We start from the raw sequence: 17,028 nt of genomic DNA, 5'->3' as shown, positions 1-17,028 counted from the left end.
AAGTTCTTCACCCCCCCCCTCCCCCTTTGGGCCAAAAGTTGGGCATACCCACGAATATGGACTACATGATCACACTATTAAGCACATACCATACTTTTTTAACTGAAATTAATTATTTAATAATGAATTTCTTATACAAAATGATTACAAACATAAATATTTTAATAATAAATATTTATTTTCCAATACAAAATTCTTTGAATATAACATCTAATAATTGTTCGGTACTAACTTTACCAGTAATTTTTCCTAATTGGGTCATTGCAGATCGTAAATTTTCTGCAGTTAGAACTATATCACAAGAATCATTGTTTATACAATTGACGAATTCTTTTAAATATATAAGACAATTTTCTAAATGATATTTATGTCTAGCATGACTTACAATTGGATTTTCAGTAGAAGGTGATCCGCATCTGAAAATAGCATGTTTGAATTCAGTTCTTCATAAAATTAAATTATAAAAAGTATAATATTATTATAAAATTTAATGTGAAATCCACAGATTATAGTTTTTAATTTAAAACAGATCTGCAACTCCCTGTAAAATTTTTACTATTTTGGTTCTCTGAAGGTGCCTTTCTCCAGGTGGCTCTACACGTTATATTCCAGTAGGGCCATCTATTAGTTTTGATAATAATTTATCCATTTCAATGGTTGTTGGGGAAACAATATTTTATATATTTTTAAATAAATAAACAATACGTCTTTCAAAATTCGTTTGCATGTCATTAAAATTCGAACTCTTTGAGAATTTATGGATAATGATAGCGAAATTAGTCTTTGATAGGTAATGAGTCTTACCTCTAACTCGTAATGAAGCTTGGAATAAAATTTTTCTCTCATCTGTGTAATTTGAATAGATAAAAAAATTAAGTAATGGGTAATTAAACTTACATTAAATCTAAATGTTTAGTCAACTTTGACAGAAAATCCGTAATGCCTTCCGTATTTAAACACGACACACATGCATAGTTTGTATGCAAGTACTTGAGTTTCGATTTCAAAAATTCGACATCTTTCGCATTTAATAAATCCATTTTATTAATGACAATTAGAAATGGTTTTTCATTTAGAATATTCATATCTTTTAAAGAAGCTGGAAAAATGTTTTCTTCTACATAATTTAATAAAACAGGTGTAACATCTTTTTCGAAGCAATTTTTAATCATACAGAAAATATCATTTGCTTCTACCATTAACAATACTATATCTGTATGTTCTGTGAATTTTATGGCACGGTTAATGCCTTCTATCTCGATAACATCTTCAGTATTTGTACGCAAACCAGCAGTATCAACTAATACCATTGGATATCCATTTATATCTAAACACACTTCGAGAGCGTCTCTTGTAGTACCCGCAATCGGTGTAACAATAGCTGTCGGTTTGTTAGTCAATATATTTAATAAACTGCTTTTTCCAACATTTGGTTTTCCTAATATAACCGTTTTAACTCCCGTACGTAACCGTTCGCCACATTTACTTTGTCTCAAATGACTTTCAATGCTGTCAATGATTTGAAGAACATTTTCTCGAACTTTATTGTGTAAATTATCATCTATTGTTTCAGTCTCATCGAAATCAATATAAGCTTCAAGATATGCCAAATTTCTTAAAATTTCAGAACGAAAATCATTATATAATTTACTCAATATTCCATCAGTTTGAAGTAGAGCCTGTTAATAAATATTTTAATTTTAAACTACGAACACTTTGAGGTAAAAAAAATGGCTGGCTTGGGAAAATTCAATTAGCCTTTTTCCTCTGAAAATTAAAAAAAGATCTTCTAGATGGCAGGATATATTTGTACCCCCCCCCCCCTAGTGTTGCCATCTAGCGGATCTTTTTTTAATCTTCAGAAGAAAAAGGCTAATTATATGCTTCCTAATAAAATAATTTCGACTCTTAACTAGTTTCATTTTATTTTTAATACTTATATTGCTATTTTTAATTCAATATTAAATATTACTTATTATTGTTGTTCACATTTAATTATGCACACAATATTTACATCATGGTCTGTTTGACTAATTTTGATATATAATATGTTACATTCAATCGTAAACTAATTTGACAAATAATTGTCTAGTAATCTTAATTAAAGAGAATTGAAAAAAATACACTCGAACCAGGACTCGAACCCGGACTTCTTGGATTCATGTCAAGCGCCCTACCAATTAGGCTATTCGAGTTCTAGACACGAATGCAATTTTTTCAACTCAATGAATTTTTTTACTTTGTTATCCACTTTATTTATTATTATTACTTATTATTGTTGTTCACATTTAATTATGCACACAATATTTACATCATGGTCTGTTTGACTAATTTTGATATATAATATGTTACATTCAATCGTAAACTAATTTGACAAATAATTGTCTAGTAATCTTAATTAAAGAGAATTGAAAAAAATACACTCGAACCAGGACTCGAACCCGGACTTCTTGGATTCATGTCAAGCGCCCTACCAATTAGGCTATTCGAGTTCTAGACACGAATGCAATTTTTTCAACTCAATGAATTTTTTTACTTTGTTATCCACTTTATTTATTATTATTACTTATTATTGTTGTTCACATTTAATTATGCACACAATATTTACATCATGGTCTGTTTGACTAATTTTGATATATAATATGTTACATTCAATCGTAAACTAATTTGACAAATAATTGTCTAGTAATCTTAATTAAAGAGAATTGAAAAAAATACACTCGAACCAGGACTCGAACCCGGACTTCTTGGATTCATGTCAATGATTCATTGAGTTGAAAAAATTGCATTCGTGTCTAGAACTCGAATAGCCTAATTGGTAGGGCGCTTGACATGAATCCAAGAAGTCCGGGTTCGAGTCCTGGTTCGAGTGTATTTTTTTCAATTCTCTTTAATTAAGATTACTAGACAATTATTTGTCAAATTAGTTTACGATTGAATGTAACATATTATATATCAAAATTAGTCAAACAGACCATGATGTAAATATTGTGTGCATAATTAAATGTGAACAACAATAATAAGTAATAATAATAAATAAAGTGGATAACAAAGTAAAAAATTCATTGAGTTGAAAAAATTGCATTCGTGTCTAGAACTCGAATAGCCTAATTGGTAGGGCGCTTGACATGAATCCAAGAAGTCCGGGTTCGAGTCCTGGTTCGAGTGTATTTTTTTCAATTCTCTTTAATTAAGATTACTAGACAATTATTTGTCAAATTAGTTTACGATTGAATGTAACATATTATATATCAAAATTAGTCAAACAGACCATGATGTAAATATTGTGTGCATAATTAAATGTGAACAACAATAATAAGTAATAATAATAAATAAAGTGGATAACAAAGTAAAAAAATTCATTGAGTTGAAAAAATTGCATTCGTGTCTAGAACTCGAATAGCCTAATTGGTAGGGCGCTTGACATGAATCCAAGAAGTCCGGGTTCGAGTCCTGGTTCGAGTGTATTTTTTTCAATTCTCTTTAATTAAGATTACTAGACAATTATTTGTCAAATTAGTTTACGATTGAATGTAACATATTATATATCAAAATTAGTCAAACAGACCATGATGTAAATATTGTGTGCATAATTAAATGTGAACAACAATAATAAGTAATAATAATAAATAAAGTGGATAACAAAGTAAAAAAATTCATTGAGTTGAAAAAATTGCATTCGTGTCTAGAACTCGAATAGCCTAATTGGTAGGGCGCTTGACATGAATCCAAGAAGTCCGGGTTCGAGTCCTGGTTCGAGTGTATTTTTTTTCAATTCTCTTTAATCAATATTAAATAGTTTTTAATGACAGAAAAAAATAAAACCAAAAAGTAAAAACAAAATATTTTTTATGAAAGAACAAATTTTTTATTTTTAAACCTCCGGTTGCCGGCTGAATAAGAATAAAAGTCTTGAAATATCTGAGAATTCCAGACTTTGATCACAATTTCTACTTTCTTTATAATTTTCCGTTTTGTAAAAAGTAGTTGAAAATTGAACTTTCATTTTATTATAAGTAATAGAAAATTGATTTTATTAATGCCCGTCGCTATTTTCATGGAACAGTGTTAAAAATAATAGTTTTCTTAAAATTCTTACATTCTTTAACTGAAGTTCGGTTTCAGCCTGTAATAAATCAGCTAATCCTTCAACTTCAACTAAGTCCATTTTTCCAGCATAAAAAGCACGTCTTGTAAATTCACCAGGTTCAGCTGGACGTACATTTTCAATTTTCGTTAATGCAGAGAATAAAGCTTGAATAACTGCTGCACTACCGTGAACTTGAAATTCGCAACAATCTTCTCCCGTAAAACTGTTTGGTCCTGTATACTAATGAATAAGTTATTGTAAGATTTAAAATATTATACTTCACAGTAATAGGCTTTACCGGGAAACCAAAGGACCAAGCCTTTATCAATATTATTCTTTGTTATTGGATCATGGATATATTTCAATAAGGCTTTTCTTGGAGTAGGCGGTTTTATTAGTCCAACCATTTCACGGCAGACTTTAAATGCGGAACTTCCCGAAATTCGAACTACAGCTACACCGCATTTTCCACGCCCTGAAAAATAAAATATAATATAAAGTACAAATTACTTAAAAGTTTTGCTAAAATTAACTAACCCGATGATAAGGCGTATATAGTACTGTAAAATGTCTGTTTAAGCACCGCTGACGCTTTAATTTGTAAAGCGAAAAATTTTAACGAATTTAATATCATATTAGATCAAATAGTAATAAAAAAATATCAATCTATTGTGTAGGATAATCAAACATTTTAAAAATTAATAACATGTGTGGAAAAGTTTTGACAGTTTACAGCTGATTTAGACTGACAGCCGTTTTTGAGGCACCAATCACAGACGTATATTCAAATAAAGACCGCACACCATTAACTCGCCGTGTTACGTCAAACGTCCATTTTATTCATCAATCAAATTCAAAAGCTATAAAGATGTAATTTCATGATGACGCTTGACGCAAGCTTTGAGCGACAAATTAGATAATCCAACTAGCTGTAAAAAATAGAACTATATCCAACGTCAAATTGTAAAAAGGGGTGACAAAAAATAACAAATTTTACTAATCCATAACCTCATTTTTAATAAGACACATGGTAATGATAGAAATATTTATTCAAAAAAATTCTTTGGAATTGGCAATCAATTGATGATAAAAATTTTTAAAAATTAGTTTAGGCCTTTATACCATCTGAATGAGGAAAAAAAATTCAGTAGCGTCAAATCGTAAAAAGCTAAGCGTCAAGCGTCATCCTGAAAATACCCTTTAATGACGAGTTTGAGTATGTTGAGCATATTTACAAAATAGAAATATTTATTGACAATGAAAATTTGAAATTGTTTTCGTTTTTTAAAGAAAACCCGTTAATTTTTACCATCTCCGATAACGGATTCGTAATCTACGTAAAAAATGACGTTCACATTTTCGTTCTTTGACTATGTGTGAATGCTTTTTCTAAGAGCATTTTTCAGAAAAGTCACTAAAGTGCAAACTTATTCTATTTTGAATGCCTTCAATAGGACTTTTCATCATGTTATAAGCGCAAGTGCAGGGTTTATTTTTTCGTACTGACAGCAATAAGTAGGACTAAGATAGAAGATATTTGTTATTCATTTTATCACATTGGTTATAAATCATTTAGTACGAAACAAAAGTGAATCGTGATTTTAAAATGAAAAGCCCTATATGATTAGTTTGGCTAACGCAGTTAAAACATTTGCTGCCATTTGACGTCACAAATCACAATAGAGCTGAGCAACTGACTTTTCAATACTCGTCCATGAGCTGCGTCCTATCTTGGACGCTATCTATCAGCTATCTTCAGCTCTGATAGCTGAACGATCACTTATATTTGCACAGATCTGTCAATTTTTATTTTGAAGAACGCTCACTTAATATAAACAGGCCTGTCAGTTTTAATTCAAAACATTTAAATTATTGTTGTAGTGTAGTGGCGTATTTATCGATCGGGTCCTTACTATACGATTTGTTAGGCCTAGATGTCGGCATTGCATGTTTGTTTATTAATAGAGGCTTTTACAACCTTTTTTTTTGGCATTTTTGCGCCAAATGATTATTAAAAATTACGATTTTACGTAAAAATAATGAAAATTGAATCGAACATTTCAGCTGGAACAGAAATGAATACCCGACGAAGTGCACGATGGCTAAGAAAAGAAAAACGTAATCAAGAACGAGCAACAGGTACTGGAGCTGCTCTAATTAAAAGAAAATTGTACAATCTTGGCTATAACGAGGACAGTGATGAAGATACTGACGTTGCAGAACCTGTAAATACACCATTTTCCTTTTATTTTTTATTATTGTTATCACTTTCTTTATTTTTAGAGGCCGAAAAAGAGAAGGCCACGTCTTTTACTTAAAGATGAGGAGTTAAATTTGGAATGTGAATGGAATGAATGTGATCATGTCGACTCAAATTATAAAAACTTTATCAAGCACACATTCACACATTTCCAAGAACTTTCAGATGTAAAAGGTAAATTCAGAGAAACTGAACACTAACTATGAAGCTGCTTTTCGGACCGTTTATTAAAATGTTCTTACAATTAGACGCTATTAACATTTAAGTAAATATTGAATTTTTAGTAATTTCAGAATACAAATGTGAATGGGGTTCGTGTACATTTAAAACGAATGAACGGCAGCTGTTAGAAATGCATCTTAGTCATCATCCTTATCTTACAAAATTAACACAGATTGGTAGAAATAATATACAACGATTTGATTTACCTGATTGTCAAATGAGTGAAGAAAACACAATTCCAGATCGTAAATATCCATTTCAATGTGATTGGAAAGATTGCTATATTACTTTATATCGAATTCAAGATTATTTTTATCATGTTGAATGTCATGCCTTTGCAACTCCGTCGACAATTAAAAAAAATAATAAGAAATATATAGAATGTCTTTGGTTAGGTTTGTATTCAGTTTTTATTTTTATTAAATCGCCTTTTAGCTTCTTTCTATTCTCATTTTGGAAAGTCGATCAATAAGGAATATGATGACGACACGGTAATCGAAATACCTATTTATGTAATATAAAAATTAATTCAAAATGTCCTAGAGTCCTTTAAAATTATATTTGAGTTGATAACTATGGTACTGAGAGATAAAAAAGTCACTTTAAATTAGAAAGAATGTTTAAACAATCAATGTTAATTGTTTGCTCCATTTTTAAACAATTTTCTAATGTATTTTGTTTAATTTTAAGGTTGCAAAATTACACCTACTTCACATTCCGTTTTACATTCGCATTTAAGAAGTCATACACAAGAGAAACTTTTAGCGTGTCCAACTTGTAAAAGCACATTTTCGACCGTTACAAAATTTATGGATCATTTAAAAAGGCAGACAGTTGGCGAAAGTATGTATAACTACTATTCACGGGTTGAACAGCTTATTTTAAATAATTCATTGTATTAAATTAAGACTGTTGTCTCTCTACAGTATGTTAAAAAAGTTTTGGTTTTTTCTACGGTAAGAGTATAACATACTTGTGTCAAATAATGTGTTATTTTTAACTTTACAATACCACGCAACTATTTCTCATACAATATTTTATGTGTATAGTGTTGTTTACAATTTGGCTAATATAGATATCTCTCTTCAACTACCAAAATATTCTAACTGTAGGCGTTTCTGTTCAGCAATAAAATTGATTAACTACGTTATTATATCTCAACAATTAAACGGTCAATTACTTTGGTTTTTTTTAACTCAGAACAAATACATCAATGTTCATTTAGAAAATATTTAAAGGTTTTTTTTTTCTAGAATTAAAAATCTTGTTAAAAACACAACCTCTCTTATGCTCTCCTTGCTAATTATCCGAATGTCAATTAAATTTATCTCGAGTTAGAGACGATCAATCGACTTCAAATATTTATGGTAATTGTTTTATAATATCTTTTAAGTATAAAAAAAATTTAGAATTTTCTAACACTATGTCCATAGCGAGACAACAGCCTTAACCAAAATGAGTTATTTCTAATTTCAATGATTACATCGCAAATTAAAGGAAATTAATTATTTTATAAGAGTTGTTCAGAAATTTTAACGAAGGTCTTAAATTTAAATTATAATATTTATAATTTTAGCACAATTTCAATGTTCACACTGTTATAAATTTTTTGCAACCGAAAGTTTACTTCGAAATCACGTCCGAATGCACATTAATCATTTTAAATGTAACTTATGTGATATGACGTGTGTTACACGTTCAGAATTATCACAGCATATTCGATATCGTCACATTCCAATTCCAACTAGACCTTTGAAATGTGAATTATGTGATCATAGGTAAGTACAACATTTTTGTAATACCCAAACAAAGATATTTCTGAATATATACAGCGTTAAACAGAAATTGTTTACTCTTATATTATTATTTTGGGAGAAATGACTTCCGAGTAAACGTGGATTTAAATCTATTTTAACTAATTAACAAATAAATTGCAACCTCTAGCCATAAATAATCCAGTCGGTTAGCATGCAGCTATAATAGAATTTCTCAAAAAAAATTTATTGGTTTCTCAGGCCGATATCTTAAATACAGTGTGTCCCCGGATAGAGGTAACTATACTTGTAAATTTTCTTATTTTGCATTTTAAGAAAAAAATATGAAAAGTATGTAGGAATATTTAACACTTCTAAATAATGTATAGGGTAGCCAAAAATTTTTTGAAGGTCTATTCAATGTATTGTTCATAACTATAAATATTCTATTAATATTGTAAATATTTTTATCATTTTACAGATGTGTGACAAAAAAAGATTTAAATGTACACATGATGACACACTGTCCTGAAAAATTATTTCAATGTACTGATTGCTCATTTCGCTGTCGATCTATGGTTGGATTAGATAGGCATTATAGTCGCGTTCATGCCGATGGTCAAATTGATCAAAGGACTTATGAATGTCATTGTTGTGGTGCACAATATACTCGAGGTGCAATTTTAACTAAACATTTAATTGACAAACATAGTTATCAATGGCCCTCGGGTCATTCACGATTTAGGTAAGTACAGCCAAAGAAATCGAGAAAGTGAAACAAAAAAAAAAGTTTTTAGTTGTAGAGAGCTTTACTTTGTTGCCGGATTGGCCTAATATCATACATCAGAACAGTATTCGCTCCTTAACTTGTGAATCTCTAACTTATTTAATTTTTCCAATTTCGGTTAAACAATAATGTCACCTAGTTTTATTGGTGTCTTGAATGCGATATTCATTCTTAGTTTTTTTTATCAGAACTGGAATGGGATTCCTCAAGCAAAAAATATTATATTATTTCATTTTGGTAATTAGTAGTGCGCAAAATTTTAAAATTATCTCATTCTAGATATAAGCAAGATCCTGAAAATGGAATGTATCGATTACAAACAGTTCGATTTGAAACTATAGAAGCCACCCAAGAAATAATCGGAGGTCCTTTAAATCAACAATCAATAATCGTCGAAAATTTTGAGCCGAATTTAAAATCAGAAGAAAAATCAAGTAATTCATCTTTGATTGGCCATGGTAATTTAGTACCAACAAAAAATCATGTTTTAATTACAATTTGTGAAGTTGATAGTAGTGGTAATACATTAAAAACAAAAACAGTTGAATCGAAAGAATTGCGTATAGCGAAAAATGAATAAAATAATGTACCTTTTAAGGTGCTTTAATTTTCAAACAGTCAAGAGAGACCTTATTACAGATATGAAATTGTGTAATATCTATCTGACATTAAGTGTACGTGATAATATTATTTAAAAAAAATTTTGAACACGCAGCTAATTGGATCATGACAACAATACACCGAAAAATTTTACTTAATCAAATACATATGTAAACCTTCGGTTAAAGATGAAATATTCAACAACTTGAATGCAAAAAACTTTGCTACGGTTTATAAATTTTTTTTTATTGTGATTTAATATATTAAGCCAATTGTTTTAAGTTAAAATATTTTATTGTATATCGAATGATTAAATTATGATTATTTTACAATAAAAAAGATGGTTTTTTAAAAAAAAAGAGTGTATTTCTTTGGTTGTAAGCTTGGGACTAAACTTAATATACCTTGTATATATTTCATATACATGGTATAAATTTGATACCTATCTTAACGATTAATGAAACCACGTATTGGACATTTTGCAATTAAAAAATTTAAACCCTTCCCTTTAAAAAGCTTTTTGTTTCGTTAAAAAATGACGAATTTATACTATCTCTATATATTATAAATGCGAAAGTAAGCATGTTTGTTTGTTACGCTTTCACGCTAAATTAATGGTTTAATTACTAAAATAATGGTTTAGTTGAAATGTCCAGTCATTAAAGTTACGGGAGAAAAATATTTGAACCAAATTTAAATTTCATGAATATTCCCTATTAACTACAACACGCTTTTAGGTTAATTGAAGTAAAAGTTCAAGTTATATGAAATAAACTATACAGATTGCGTAGTAAAAGTTTGTTGAAAAATTAATCAACAACCAAAAATAATGAATTAAACTTAAATAATTATCAATTTTAGTTTTCTTCAAATTGATAGATTCTAAAGGAAATACTTATGTATAATAAATTATGGTATTTTACTGAAATCATGCGGCTGCTATTTTATTCGATAAAAATTTTTTAAATGCTAATAACACATGTATTATCTTGTTAAAAGTTAAATTCAAAAAATTTAAGCCCAAAAAACTATAAAATATTATTAAAAAAGTATAAAAAATACATTTTGTAACTATCATTGTATAAAAACATTTGAAATTTGTCACCAAAAAGAGCTACCTACATGCTACATGCGGGTTAGACATTAATTATCTCCGAAATTTTATGCTATGGCATTACGCATTTTATCTAATCTTAAATTATTCACAAATGTTTTGAATTTGAATTTAAACAAGCATTATAATACATCATCGGTTGGGCAAAAAATAAATTATCTGTATTTTAGTAAATATGTCTCAAATCGCAGGCTTTACAGCAACAAAACAGGTAAAATTTAGGTTATGTTTCATCGGTTTCATGAATGTCAAAATGTTTTAATATTTTAATTCTGTAGCAGATGAAGTAAATACAGCAAAAGAAAATCCATCAGCGAATCCTGCTAAAGTTGGTACATTTACGGCATTGTTTCAACAGAAACCGGTGGAGGAAAGTCAATCAAATCAAAATGAAGAAGAGGAAAATCGGAAAAACAGGGAACAAGCATGGCGAACTATGAAATATACATTAGCTATGTTTGGTGTAACTTTCACAGCACTTGGAGGTTGGTTAATCGTTGAATATGGTGCACCTGAAGTGGATGAACATGGAGAAGTTATAAGAGATGAATTTTCGGATTTGGGAACGGTTCGTCAATATTTCATGCGAATGTTCAGACAACTAGACTATTTCCAAAAGGTATTGAATCTTCTCCGTTTTAATTCGGTTTTGAATAATCTATATATATATTTTTTTTAATTCAACAATTAATAAATACTTTCTTCAGATGATTAAGGAGCCTTCACGTGATAAATTGTTACCAGATCCTCCAGGAGCTCCCTATTATCAACCCCCATATACTTTAGTTCTGGAATTAACTGATGTTCTTGTACATCCAGATTGGACATATAAAACTGGATGGAGGTTTAAAAAACGCCCTGGTAAATATTTTTAATACCAGTAATTTAATTTTTGTTTTGCCAAAATATCTTTACTTTTAAATATTTTCTTATAGGTATTGACCAATTTCTACAGCAAGTCGGTCCACCGTTATTTGAAGTTGTGATATTTACAGCTGAAACAGGAATGACTGTATTCCCCATAATCGAAGCTTTAGATCCTAATAACATAATCAGTTATAAACTTGTGAGAGATGCAACACATTTTGTTGATGGCCATCATATAAAAAATTTAGATAAACTTAACCGAAATCTAAGCAAGGTAAATATCACAATTTGTTGATTTGTAAAATAATAACCGCAGCCCGTAACACAGGTCTGCAAAAAAAAAATTTTTTGTCAGCTGCATGAGATATTTTTACTAAATTATATTTTTTATAATGCGCTGATTTCAGAAGTTATGGCCATTTTTTCTATCACGTAAGGTTTTTTGCAAATTCAAACACAAAAAATTGATAAAAGCACTCGTTTATTAAAAATTATACAGTAGCCTGCAAACATAGTGACATCCCATCTTCCTTGGTACCGTCTCTCGATATCGCGGACATCCTGGTGAAACCGCTCCCCCTGTTCTTCATTGTAAGCTCCCAGGTTTTCATGAAAATATTCTATGTAGGAGTGTAAAAAATGGACCTTCAGGCTTATCTTGCAGCCATGAGCCATGAAATTACGGATAAAAAGACGGATAGTTTAGTGCCTTAAAAGAAGTTAAAAAACTTTTAAAGAACAAACTTAAATGTAAAAGCTGTAGATTCTGTAGCCTTAGCAAATATTAATTTATTAAATGTGTTATCCATAGGTTATAGTTGTGGATTGGAATGCAAATAGTGTAAAATTCCATCCTGAAAACGCACTAAGGATACCAAAATGGGAAGGAAATGATGATGATACAACGTTGATAGATTTGGCGGCATTTTTGAAAACTTTAGCAGCAACTCGAATTGAAGATGTTCGAGAAGTGTTGCAATACTATAGTCAGTTTGAAAATCCGTTGGCAGCATTTAGGGAAAATCAACGTCGTTTAATGGAACAACAGGAAACACAACGACAGATTGAAGCTCAACAGCCAAAACCATTAACTAAATCGTGGTCACAAACCTTCTTACGCCATTAAATAAAATCGTTTTTATGTTATCTGTTTTGTTTTCAACTTTGTACATTTTTTTTTTACACGTTACGGACTTGTAAAAGGTAGAGAAACACATTCAATAAAATTTAAGCAGTAACAAAATATATTCTTCGATATTAAAAATACGTAAATGGATTTCACTACGTTCTTGAAGTGGTTACGAATTTTTCTTTTGGAATTATGTTTAAAAAAAATTTAATTGCTGCTTATCCCATAATTTATTGTTTATATTGTTCTTAATTAATAAATCTTATAAAAAGTTTACATTATTATAATAATTTATCCGATGGATCCTATTCCTTTCACTCTATATTCTGTATGTTTTCTAATCTCACCAAATTTGTCTTAACATAATCTCGCTACTGACGGTATCTATCAGGATTTTCGATCATACTTCTCTAATATCATGTTTCTCAACGAATTAAGGTTATTAAGTTTCCTTATTTTGATGTTGTGTAATTATTGTCCACAACAACTTTGTTTTTTACATAGGTACATTAAGCTTTTATTATTGTATAATAGTGATGTGCCGAATATTCATTAATGTAAATGTTTTTAAAACAAAAATGAAATTATGTACGGATCATAGATATAGGAATATTTTAAAAGGGATGGTGTATAACCGAGTGGGGTGAGTACGTATGTACCCATAAACCTTATTTTAATTTAAATAAAGTGAAGTTTTATTTTTATTATTTTACGAATTATTTACGATATATTCTTTAGGTAATTAGTCGGTCATAGGAATATTAAAGGTATATTCCTTCATCCAAGGGTAATTACTTAAAAATATTGTATTTGTAATTAATTTCTAAATTGTATTTAAAAAAATACATTTTTTTCCTTAGGGTAAAAGATTTTACTTTAAATAGAAAGATTTTTCATGTACACCCGATTTTTCGGAATGCTATTCCTATCGTATGTTGCATTTTTCCACTTTGCCAATATTTAAAATTGTTTAAAAAATAAAACTTTTTATTAACATAAATTAAATAATACATATCATAAAGTATACATTGTTTTAAGAATCCAATATACATAATTTGATACTCGTGTATAAACACCAGCTTTATATTTAGCTGCACAAGTATTACTACCCCATGATACTATACCACATAACGTCTCATGGCAGTTTAAAGGTCCACCAGAATCCCCTTCACATGAATCTTTTCCACCATTTAGATAGCCCGCGCAAATCATGCTGAAATTTTTTTTGTAATTACTATTCAAAATTATATATTGTCGCTTTGAGATATCAGATGTATGGTCTACTCGTTCACGGTACCGAAACTACAATAGGGCAAGGGAAGCAGTTTAATTTGGCGCACAAAGTCGATAATGTAGATTAAATTAATATTTAGCGACCCTAGTGTTTGTTGCTATATCAATTTACTTCAATATGTAGCTAAATCTAAGCACATAAGTAAGTTGTTACTCATATAAGGCTATAAGAAAAGTTTGTTAACTATATTTTTACCATTAACACAACCTCGATTGTGAACTACATTCTCGTCGTGAACAGTGTTAGCAATCTCGGAGAGTGATATTATAATTACTACAAGTTAGTAGTATAAGATGTGAATAATAACTAGTGATTTTTGGGTGGGAGCCCTCAAATTTGGTTTTTCTCCGGGGCCTTTTCAGCTCTACTTTCGGTAATGTATATTACTTTTCATGGACCCTACAGTAGACCTTACTCAGATTCTGCTAGCAAATTGGAGCTTTTTTCTTAAATAAAATTAATAATCGTACTTGTCTGTCACTGTCACACCCAATTCTTTATATTCATCACGGCATACTTTTTGACTAACTATTGGAACTTCAACAGATCTTAATTTTATAGGTATATCAGCAGACGTAGGCTGAAACAAAAAATATTTATTAAAACAGAGACCAAAAACATTAAAATGTATACATACTGCTTCGCTACCCCATCCAGAAACAGTACACAATTCTCCATCTGGAACTATTGAGTATGGTTTTGGTAATTTTATACTGTTAACTTTTACACTGGGATAATCATAGAAAGGAGGTGATACCTGTAAGTATAACTTATATTACAAAACGCTACAGTAAAGCCTACATTTTGAGAAATGATGAAAATTTGTTAGTTAATTAACGTTTTATTTCTGTATTTAAAGAGACCTTGAGAAATTTTTAATGAATTAAACGATAAACAATGGACCAAAGTCAAAGAATTTTATTTTAAAAATATCCAACGAATTAAAATATTTTAATGATTCCTTGACTGAACCTCAAGGATTCTTTGTGATGTCAAGGCGCATATTATATACCCATATCAATGAATTTCTTATGGATTTGTTAAGGGAAGGATTTTGAAAGCAGTTACAACACAAGAATAGAATTAGGAAGGTTTAGTTTAGTTAGTCTAGTAAAGTGTATAAAGATCTTTTAGGAACACTCAGGACAAATTCCTGATTTATTATGATAAAACTGTTTGTTATTGATACGAAACCAAGCGTCGCCTAAGTGTAGATATTCTTATTTAATTAAATGTAATTCATTAAGACGTCAACGTTTAATAATGAGTTAAATATTATATACCTTAATTAATGCAATATCATTATCATTAGTTGAAGCATTATACTCAGGATGTTTCACCGTTAGTAAAGGTGTATGGTTTGTTCCATTTATTACATAATAAGTACTTCCAGCATATAGGCTAACATCTGAGAGTTGAAATCTAAAAAAAAGAAAATTAAAGAAAATGAAAATTTGATTTTGTAATATACTTTAAGTCAATTTATAAAAATATATTCATAAGCATAGCATACCCTTTCATGGTATCTATACAATGCGCTGCAGTTATTGCCCAATATCTGTTGATAATAGCTGCACCACAAATAAGTGTTCCAGATAACTTCATTGCTAGCTAAAATGTAGTTTTACAAATGACTCTCATTTCCGTTATCAAAAGTGGGCAAATAATTGATAATAGTTTTTTTAATAAAATTAAGTTAATAGAGACGGTTATCGACTTTATTTTTAAGTTTCTGGGATCTTACAAGTTTACTAAAATGAAACATTTTTTCAAGGCTTTCGAAATCCAAACAAGCAATAGTACACCAGTCTAAGAGAAGAGGCTTTCAGAGGCCCTTATACGTTTCACAAAAAATATTTCAGACTTTACTAAGAAGTTTCATGATGTTATAAAGCGTCTTTATAACAATTCGTTACACACCGTATTTATTCCTGAAAATTTTCAAGTTTTTTCTAGAACGATATTTACGGATCTAAATCCACACCTTCCCCAGTCTTCTACACACCGATTAGTCACAATGAATATTTGACTTTTTTCTTGAAATTTTTTTGAATGCATTTTCTTGTTGTGTATAAAGTGGATTATCGCTGAAAGCCTGACCATGTTTGGATCAAATTTCCTCTTCTTCCGATGTGATTGGAGAACTAACTTCATTTATTTTAACTCCATCATCTAATATCTTATTTTAAAATATTTGTCACATGTTTTTGAGTTTCTTAAATTTGTAATAGTTTCCGAAATAAAAGGATGAAGCTTTTATAAACTAAACGATCAACCAATATAAAACAAAGTACCACCGCTAATCGAATTTCTTATTGTTTGATTGTTTAATCCGTCCACGCAATTAACCAGGGCCAATTACTTACTTGGTAAGGCTCCCTAAAAATATTACTATTTTCTCCTCCAACAATACGTTTTTCGGGATGCCGTAATTGAAAAGCGGCAACTGTGAAATGTACTATTAAAAATATTAGAATAATAAATAGTTGTTATTTTCAAATATATAAAATCGAAATAAATATATCATATAATTTAAACTTACAATTAATGACTTGTAGTAAAATAATAATGTATTGTTTATAAAATTTCATTTTATAAAAAATCTTTTCCCAAAATAAAACTTAATTGTTATATAACTGTATCTAAAAATAGTAGTGATGCAGTATTTTTATATACATAACGTGCTACTGTTTCCTCCAAATAAATTTACATACTATAATTTAGGAACATGAAAATACGATTACAGTCCTGACTAATAAATTAATAAACAAATTATGATTTCCAGAGATCTGTTGTCTCTATTACATCAGTTGAAGGTATTATATATGCCAGTGGCGTATATAAAATTGTTTTTACGGCTTGAGGTAAAATTATACACAATAAAGGAAACAATTGGGTATTTGCATGAAAT

General features: G+C 29.5%; 4 protein-coding genes across 5 annotated transcripts; 2 read left to right on the top strand and 2 right to left on the bottom strand.

The window, feature by feature from the left end:
• Window positions 1–175: 175 nt before the first annotated feature.
• LOC123298051 (tRNA modification GTPase GTPBP3, mitochondrial) lies at window positions 176–4,813 on the bottom strand. The gene is made up of 5 exons (XM_044879940.1): window positions 4,628–4,813; window positions 4,389–4,565; window positions 4,100–4,323; window positions 898–1,679; window positions 176–416 (listed from the first exon to the last, which is right to left on the bottom strand). Exons 1-5 carry the CDS (start codon window positions 4,722–4,724, stop codon window positions 176–178), a joined length of 1,521 nt encoding a protein of 506 aa, XP_044735875.1. The 5' UTR covers window positions 4,725–4,813.
• A 1,135-nt stretch (window positions 4,814–5,948) lies between these two features.
• On the top strand, window positions 5,949–9,850 carry LOC123298042 (histone H4 transcription factor). Its single transcript, XM_044879916.1, has 7 exons — window positions 5,949–6,315; window positions 6,374–6,524; window positions 6,635–6,967; window positions 7,263–7,415; window positions 8,149–8,350; window positions 8,808–9,071; window positions 9,393–9,850. The coding sequence occupies exons 1-7, from the start codon at window positions 6,130–6,132 to the stop codon at window positions 9,691–9,693; spliced, it is 1,590 nt and encodes a 529-aa protein (XP_044735851.1). The 5' UTR covers window positions 5,949–6,129; the 3' UTR covers window positions 9,694–9,850.
• Window positions 9,851–10,808: 958 nt separating this feature from the next.
• LOC123298044 (mitochondrial import inner membrane translocase subunit TIM50-C-like) lies at window positions 10,809–13,040 on the top strand. 2 transcript variants are annotated; one of them, XM_044879919.1, is made up of 5 exons: window positions 10,809–11,038; window positions 11,109–11,446; window positions 11,535–11,688; window positions 11,763–11,968; window positions 12,506–13,040. In XM_044879919.1, the coding sequence occupies exons 1-5, from the start codon at window positions 10,882–10,884 to the stop codon at window positions 12,818–12,820; spliced, it is 1,170 nt and encodes a 389-aa protein (XP_044735854.1). In that variant the 5' UTR covers window positions 10,809–10,881; the 3' UTR covers window positions 12,821–13,040. The 2 variants fall into 2 exon arrangements, with proteins under 2 accessions (XP_044735854.1, XP_044735853.1); XM_044879918.1 differs by having other exon boundaries at window positions 10,810–11,038; window positions 11,106–11,446; window positions 12,506–13,039.
• Window positions 13,041–13,837: 797 nt separating this feature from the next.
• On the bottom strand, window positions 13,838–16,719 carry LOC123298821 (trypsin-like). The gene is made up of 7 exons (XM_044880917.1): window positions 16,660–16,719; window positions 16,484–16,575; window positions 15,631–15,728; window positions 15,401–15,539; window positions 14,755–14,874; window positions 14,588–14,697; window positions 13,838–14,036 (listed from the first exon to the last, which is right to left on the bottom strand). Exons 1-7 carry the CDS (start codon window positions 16,706–16,708, stop codon window positions 13,838–13,840), a joined length of 807 nt encoding a protein of 268 aa, XP_044736852.1. The 5' UTR covers window positions 16,709–16,719.
• Window positions 16,720–17,028: the final 309 nt, after the last annotated feature.

This window comes from Chrysoperla carnea, chromosome 4 (genome assembly GCF_905475395.1).
Source record: "Chrysoperla carnea chromosome 4, inChrCarn1.1, whole genome shotgun sequence".
Taxonomy (NCBI): Eukaryota; Metazoa; Arthropoda; class Insecta; order Neuroptera; family Chrysopidae; genus Chrysoperla; species Chrysoperla carnea.
Note: the sequence above shows the minus strand (reverse complement) of the source record. Positions and strands in the feature narration are given on the sequence as shown.